The sequence below is a fragment of the Corylus avellana genome, chromosome ca11 (genome assembly GCF_901000735.1).
Source record: "Corylus avellana chromosome ca11, CavTom2PMs-1.0".
NCBI classification, from domain to species: domain Eukaryota; kingdom Viridiplantae; phylum Streptophyta; class Magnoliopsida; order Fagales; family Betulaceae; genus Corylus; species Corylus avellana.
This window is the reverse complement of record NC_081551.1, coordinates 4,688,427-4,697,149: the sequence shown is the minus strand read 5'-3', so window position 1 is coordinate 4,697,149 and position 8,723 is coordinate 4,688,427. Positions and strand designations below refer to the sequence as shown.

General features: G+C 34.1%; 1 protein-coding gene across 1 annotated transcript; it reads right to left on the bottom strand.

The window, feature by feature from the left end:
- Window positions 1–4,068: 4,068 nt before the first annotated feature.
- Window positions 4,069–6,555, bottom strand: LOC132166252 (L-ascorbate oxidase-like). Its single transcript, XM_059577038.1, has 5 exons — window positions 6,196–6,555; window positions 5,992–6,084; window positions 5,658–5,870; window positions 5,389–5,568; window positions 4,069–5,257 (listed from the first exon to the last, which is right to left on the bottom strand). The coding sequence occupies exons 1-5, from the start codon at window positions 6,481–6,483 to the stop codon at window positions 4,304–4,306; spliced, it is 1,728 nt and encodes a 575-aa protein (XP_059433021.1). The 5' UTR covers window positions 6,484–6,555; the 3' UTR covers window positions 4,069–4,303.
- Between the last annotated feature and the right edge of the window lie 2,168 nt (window positions 6,556–8,723).

Below are 8,723 nucleotides of genomic sequence, written 5' to 3'. Positions count from 1 at the left end.
TCCTTCTTCTACGGTTTCTACCTAGCACCCACAAAAAAATTAGTTGAATCACCCACAAAATGATGTCATACGTAATTCCAAGTAAAAGCTTCAAATTCCCCTAGTTTTTGAGATCTTCTTTGTGAGCATTGATTTTTTTTTTTTTTTCTTTTGTTAGATTTTTATGTGGGTTTGTTGATTTTGGTTTGTGAGTGTTCTTGTTTTCATTGGGTTTGATTAATTGCTGCAGATGGGAAGATTTAGATTGTCCATGGGGTGGCTGGACCCTTTGCCAAAATGGGGTGGCCAAATTCCCCTAGTTTTTGAGATCTTCTTTGTGAGCATTGATTTTTTTTTTTTTTTTTTCTTTTGTTAGATTTTTATGTGGGTTTGTTGATTTTGGTTTGTGAGTGTTCTTGTTTTCATTGGGTTTGATTAATTGCTGCAGATGGGAAGATTTAGATTGTCCATGGGGTGGCTGGACCCTTGACCAAAATGGGGTGGTCCAGCCACCCCATTTTGGCAAAGCCACCCCTTTACTTTTTTTTTTTTTTTTTTTTTTTCCTTTTTCTTTTTTTTTAATAGTTTTAGTTTTTAAATATTTTTATTTTTTAATTATTAATATTTTAATATTTAAGGAATTTTATATTATTACTTTTAATCTTTTTATTTTTATTTTTATTTCCCAAAACTTGGTTGTTTAATGCCAAAAACGACCACGTTTTGGGTATTGTAGAAGTAATTCTATTGTTTACACGAGTATTTTATAGCCAAGAGGAATAAATTCCAGGGCATGAAATTGGCCTAGGTGACAAGTGCTCCCCATGACGTTTCTTGACAAAGAAAATATGATTGAAAATTTTCAGGAGTCTTACAAATAAGAGAATAACTTATATAGGGAGGTTGCACAAAATGTGAGTTTTGTGCAACCAATCAGAATATGACACCTAAGCCAACCTTAAGTTTAAAAACAAAACAAAAAAGCTTAATTACACCAGATTATATCACATATGAATTAAAAAAAAATTAAAATAAATTAATTGTTTAATTGTTTACACGTGACCACTCCCATGGGCTGGGGGTGGCGGCCAACCACCCCAAATTCGGATCTGGGTGGCGGCCAGCCACCCCCAGGCCATGGGAGTGGTCAGCCACACTTCTAGACCTCAGTGGCTATCGGCCAACGCAAGTCAGTGGATGACTTTTATAAACAATTAATTTTTTTTTTTAATTCATATGTGGGGGTGGCTGCCAGCCACCTTAGATCCGGATCTGTGGCGACCACCCCTAGCCCAGGGGGGTGGCTCGTTGGTCACACCCATAGCCTATGAGGTGGCTGAAGAGCTACCCCTAGGCCATGGGAGTGGACAAAAATTTCTTCCAAACCAATTTGGAGGAAATATCCTCCAACCCATTTAAAATAGTGTCAAGTGTTTATACACATTTAAAATGCACATTAAATTTTTAACGTCATTGATAGCAGTTTACTAACTTAGACTAAATTTAATGTACATTTTAAATGTTTATAGACACTTGGCACTACTTTAAATGGATTGAAAGATATTTCCTCCAGACTAATTTGGAGGAAATTTCTGTCCTTATTTACACGAGTATTTATATAGAAGGCAAGGGAAACAAATCCCAAGTATTATATTGCTTGCTTAAGCCTTGAACTGTTGAAAACAATCTTCAACCCTTACAACCTCTTCAACCCTATAACCTCTTCTTCCTCTCTTCTTCTCAGCCGCCATAGCCTCAACCTTAGGTTTAATCTCACAGATTAAACCTTAACACCACGACGCAACAGAGCATGACGCTGGAGCTAACATTTCTTTGAATCAAACCCAGGCATGTAAGTTAGGTTCTACAATCCCCAAATCCAATCCTAAGTATTTTTTTAGGTATTTTTTCATGAATCTCTGATATTAGGGGTTCGATTTTACATAACACTGATACAAGATTTATTTGTTTTTGTTTGATTTCTCTACCTCTTGGCAGGTTTGGACTTCTCTACTCAGTGCGTTGTTCTCTATGCCTAGGATACGGTTACCGGATGCGGTTAACCGCCTAGACAGTTAACCGCTAATTGTACCCCTACTTTTAACTATATGTCTTCATAACTTGTTAGATTACAAACCTTAAAAAAAAATTTAAAAAAAAAAAATAAGGTGAATGGTAATAAAGATTTCCATATAACCTCCTTCTAGATAATTTAATATCGTTGTTTTTTCTTGCTAGATAAATGAAAGAAGTCTTTGACTAGAAAAAAAGAAAGAAAGAAAGAAAGAAGCTATTACTTATTAGAAGAAAATGGATTGAGATCCTGCGCAGCTTCGATATGGATTGTACATTTAAAATGAATGAACTAGATTGTGATAGCACATATCAGTACAAAAAATTGACCAATTTGTAACCTGTCCACTGTTCATTACTTTTTGACACGTTACCAATTAGTAACATGTCAATTTGTGACACGTTACTAATTATTTTAGTAACGTATCAAATTGCCACGTTATCAATTTGGTAACGCCTGTAAATGACATGTTAGCAATTGGTAATGTACCAGTGTGACACGTTACCAATTTGTAATGTGCCAGTTTGACACGTTACGAATTGGTAATGTTACAAATTGGTAACGTGTTAAAATGACACGTTACTAATTTTTTGTCCATATTATTCACATTATATTACTAATTCCATAATATATACTAAAATGATTTATTTAGTTTTCATAATAATTTTGTTATATTTCATAATAATATATACTAAAGTAGGAAGAGTTCCAATTGTTGCTCAAGTATAAATTATTTATGTTACCGAAGTATATAAAGCTTTCCATTTGATATATTTATCATATTGTAACGATAGTTAAACAATTCAAATTACTATAACAATTATGAACTAGCTAGCGATCGATCCACTTACTCCCAATGTTATACTGTTATTAAAAAATAACATTGTAATTTTTAGTAATAATATTCTAGACTATATATATATATATACGGAGTTGCCTGGTGTTTTCCTAATCTTAAGTACATATATATATTTTTTAAAAAATACCAATTAGTTTGTAAGAGCCATATATATATATGGAGAAATTTTTTTTTGAAAAAAAAATGTAATTCATTAAATAGTAACGTGTTAAAATTGACACGTTACTAAACTAGATTTAACAACACTCAAATTATTAACATGCTAGACACGTTACTGCACACACGTTACTAACATTTAGTAACATGTCAACCCTATTGACACGTTACTAAACTGTCGTAACTAAAAGTTATATTTTTTTTAGTGTATAGAGAAAGAGTGGAGAGAGAATGGAGAAACATATTGCTTGCAAACCAAATAGTGGTTGTTGGCCCCACCCCTTTGCCCATCGGGGCTAGTTCGGCCATCCCTTTACTTGCAAGCCACCATTCCCTCTCTCCTATGTGTTGTTGTAATCTAGAATGTTCATTTTAGATGAACATTCCAAATTAAAACTATTGCACCACATCCAATACCCTATCATTTTTTGAAGAAAACTTTTAGAAGAGCAACTTTTAGTGTAAATCATCATAACAGTTGTTGATGCCACATTTTCTAAAGTATTCTCAAATGAATACTTTCTCTATATATATTGCGTTAATTGTTATATGAGTGTAGTGTTTTCATAAGGATAGGATTCTGATTTACTTTCCTCTAACAACTCGATTATCTTCCACGTAGATGTGATTGAATAAGACTCATGATGGAATTTATTTCCAACACAAACAATTGGAGAATAACTAATATTTGATGAAGAAAATGCAACTGTAAATGTCTAAGTTCAAAAACAAAAAGGAAAAATAAAAGCAAGAGCTGACTATAATATTGAATAAGTAAAAAAAGGGTAGGAAGTTAAGAATCCGGGGCTTGGTTGATCATTCATTTCTCATTTCCATCAAAAAAGAGAGTCAAAGTCATTTCTTTACATTAACAAACAACTTTCTTCACTTTTCATTCACAAAATAAATTTCAAATTCATTTCACATTTATGTCACATCAATACATTTTTTCAATCAAAGCCCAAAAAACTTCTATTAGAAAGAGAAATATTTACTCATCTCTTGTTCATTTTCATACAAGAGATGTGCAAATTCATATCAAATACTTGAAACCACACGTAGGCTTCACAATTTCAATGTAAATTTACAAGAAAAAAAAAAACCAAAAAATGAAAACATTTCCCCCCTTACAAAAGGGTTTGCCCAATCACCCTCGCATAAAAAAAGGCAATTAATAAAATAATAATTAAAGAAACTAGTGTACTTTGATTCACTAAAAAGGTTATCTTAATTATCTATGGCTTCCCCAATCCTTTGGACTCACCGCAGCCCATAATAGAAGAAGGCAAATTTCCCACCTTCTCAATCCCTTCTTCAAAAACCACTCCCATACCCATGTGGAAGTGAGACTCTATATGGCAATGGAAAAGCCACACGCCCGGATTATCTGCCTTAAACCTCAAAGCAGTCCAACCATAGCGATGAACAGGCACTGTGTTCTTCATTATTGGATTCACCAAATTGTAATTCCTTGGATCGTTATATATGTCAAACTTGCCAGTTCCGTAGCCTAGGACCCAAAAATCGTGCCCGTGGAGATGCCATGGATGTGTCTCGCTGGTGTTATTAGTCATGGAGTTTGCATTTTGCAGTATAATATCCACTGTCGAGTTGAATTGTAGCCGATAAATGGCATCGTTCAAAGTGGCATTCGTCTTGTTAGCGCTGTAAATGTCATAGTTTTTAAAGTCGTACCCATTAGGCGGCGAGGACTGATTGAAGACATGGCGTAGGTGGTACTTTTCTGCAACAAGGTAAGGCGTGTGGGGGAGGGTGAAAGAGACTTTATTCACCGCCCAGCGCGTATAACCATTGACGAGATTCTGTGTGTTGAGAAACACGATGGTTCTGTCTGAGGTTGCGGGAGGGGTGGATATGAAACCTTGGCGAGCCTTAATGGCTTGACTTTGAGCCAATCTGGGTGCAGTGTCATTCCAAATGGGGCCGGCTGGTGGAGTTGTTGGAGGAGATCGCCTTAGATGGTTTGGATAGTAATTGAGAATGGCTAAACCTGCTGTGGTATTAGGAAGTCGGCCAACCACGTTTGTTGTCATCCAATAATTTCTTGAAGGGTCTTGATCGGCTTTTATAAGAACAGAGTATGTCTCTCCAGAGTATATGAACAGGTTTTTCACCACAAATGGCTCCACATAGTGCCCATCCGCTTCAACCACAGTCATATTATGACCCTGCTTCAAAAGAAAACCACAAACATACCATTAATGGATTGCAAAACTACATGCATGTCGCACTAAAAGCACCATTAATGTTTTTAATGTAGAAAACTTGGAAGTATGGCAATGGTGGTCGCCAAAGTTACCTCTATTTGAAAACTGAGGGCTGACAGAGCAGTCAAGCTTGCGACTCTCAGTCGATACGTTTTTCCAGGGATTACAATCATTACATAAGGAGAGCATTCAGGATTTGATGCATTACAAACCCCCGGTGCAGAGGGTGCACTAGAGCAGTTGAATTTTCCTCTTCCTTGAATAAGAAGCGACTGAAAATCGATAAAAGCAATACCCATTAGAGAAAACAAGAGAAATATATGTATATATCAGTAATACTATTCAATTTAGTGCTTTTTACCTGAGGCTCCCCAACCCAGACAAAAGGAAGGGAGTTCAATCCAGTGGCTTGTTCATAAGTGCTTTTGTGGTACCAATCGTTGAGGATGATGCTTCGATCATAATCATATGCAAACGGTTCTGTCTCTCCATCGGGAAGTGATACACGGATTGACCCATATAGACCTGCTTCTCTTTGCATTCCATAGTGAGCGTGGTACAGGTAAGTTCCAGGCTGCCCATAATCAAAACATAGATTGAGATACAAAGACAGAAACTATAACATTCAAATGAACAAATAGAAATGGAAAAACAGAGCCAATTGCAAGGGCTCTAGGCTACTGTCTAACACCTACCCTATCAACTTTAAACTCGTATTTGAAAGTATCCCCAGGCAATATTGGACATTGGGTCACCCCCTCTGTTCCATCCATCCCAGGAGTTCCAATCTGCAGCAAATCAAACAAAAGAAAGTGCGTTAAAGTATGGAATAATACAAGATCGAATATATAGATATGAATCTGTTTCAAGGAGGAAAATGGAAATTGAGCTCTATTTACCTGTCGGATCCCATGCCAATGGATTGCAAGGTTCTCTAGCATAAGGCTGTTCTTCACCTCAACAATGACGGTGTCGCCTTGCTGAGCCAAGATTGTGGGTCCTGGAGTTCCGCCATTGATAGTGATAGCAAGCTTCGTATAGCAATCGGGGGACTTGTACTCATACTTTACATCCCATTTGTAATACCGAATTTTGGCCTCAGCAATTTGAACAAACATCAAAGAGGTTAAAAGACACAAAGCCAGCTGCTTCAACATAATTCTTCTGTATTGCAATATTTCAACCATTTCTTGTTTCTGTCAATCAAGTGAGAGCTCAAAAAAAAGTCTCACTTATAATCTTAAACGGATTTTGAGAAATCCTAGCTTATTGGAGACATCTTTGAAGGAGGTTTCTCTCCTTTATATATATATAGTGTCCAAGTCTCCGTCAAATGCGATGTGCAGAACATTACAGACATTATTGAAACATAGACTTGACCAAAGCTTGCATTCGGAAATGATTATGGAATCTACTTGGGAGTTTCCCATAGAGAATGCTATTTTGTTTACGTTGACTTTTTTTCATTCCATGTGTGTCTTTTTCAATAACAAGAACCAACTTGTCATTTTACATATAATTACAACATAACTTTAATGAGTTTTGAAACTATTGACAATGGCGTTTAATGTTTGTTTTTGTTTTTTTTTTAATTCGTAGATTCCCTGTAATTATTCCCTTACGATTTGGCATCTAGAATAAGAAAAAGTCAAAAAGTCATGCGGAATTATTAAAACCACGTGTTTACCTTTTTCTAAATGAAAGGAAACATCTTCGAAATTTCTCCAGCCTCTTTTAGTCTTTATCAATATAATATCTCACTCTCTGACGCGGAAAGCGTGAGCTTCTAATTTAATATATAATCGCGGGATTTAGTTAACTATTGCGGCGGAGTGTTTAAGCCTTAAGGACACAATCCGATTATTTTTTTTATTTTTTCAAAAAATATGTTAAAACACATACAGCCTAAAAGAGGCCGATTATTAATATTTGAAAAATTAATATTCATATTAACATGTGCTCTTGAGACTTCTGTTTTTTTTCCTATCAATGCAACTGGCTAGAAGGGGGGTGGAATGGGAGCGGGCCCATTTGATTAATTGATGTGCTTTGGAATTTGTACATCTACTGAAATTAAAAGTAGACCAACTTGAAATTTCAACTGCTCTAAATTAATTAACTTGTGAATAATATAGAGTACTGTTATTTTTACTACCTCAATGTCAAAATTCAACGGTGAAAATGTTAATGATATATGAGCTTGTCTCTCTTCTCTCTCATATTTTTACTTTCCTATCCTATTTTCTTTTCTTTTTTTTCTTTTTTTTTTTAGTCACTAACAGTTACAACATTAGTACAACATCAGAGTCACTACTCACTAGGTACATTATCCATTACAACATTAGTACAACATTTGTTTTCCATATTCAATACTCGTTTCAAAAGTAAATAAATATTTTCAACAAAAAAAAAAACAAATAAATATTAATATGATCACTGATTTTGTTAGATTGGAAACAGAAAGAAAATTATTTTCAATTGTTTTATTTGTTATTGCATCATACTAATTATTAGCCCATAATTTTTATTTATTATTTGGGGAGAGAGAAGAGAATGGAAAGTCACATCACCAATTCATAGTATATTCATTTTGATTTTCGTATATCCACCATATATAGATTTTTAAAAATTTTTTATTTGAAGGCTCCTTGACTACCTGAGCTTTAATTTTGTTAGGCATGAATCTTTAAAATTAATAATTTGTTTATGTTGGTTACTAATTTTGAAAAAAAAATGTTAAGAGTCAATAAGTTGAATGGAAAAGTCACATCACCAATTCATAGTATATTCACTTTTGATTTTTCGTATATCCACCATATATAGATTTTTTAAAAAAAATTTTTATTTGAAGGCTCACTGACTACTGAGCTTAATTCTTGAGTTGGGCGTGAATCTTTTAAAATTAATAATATTTGTTTGTTGGTTACTAATTTTGAAAAATGTTAAGATCAATAAGTTATTTATATTTGACTCATATTTTCTTACAATTCAATAAATTCACTATTGACTTATGTAGGATCCACATAAGTTTACAAATCTAATGATTAATTTGTAAAATGAGATTGATCAAATATGGAAAAAAAATATTGACTCATAGTATTTCTCTTTTGAAAATGAGCAATTAAAAATAGAACTTCACCATTCTAAAAATAATGTAGTTCAATATTGAAACTTTTGGAGATTATCAAATATTTCTGAATTATGCTAATGGTTGATTAGAACCAGAAAATCAATTGCCTACTAACTTGTTTTTCAAGTTGTTATACTTGTGCTTATTTTTCATTTTTCACCGCAAGTTCGCAACTACATAACAAGCATTTTCAGCCATGAAATTGTCAAAACTAGGTTTCGTAACAAAATCGAAAATGAGTTTATTACTAATTTTTTGATGTTGTACATTGAAAGAAAAATTACTACGAAATTTGGG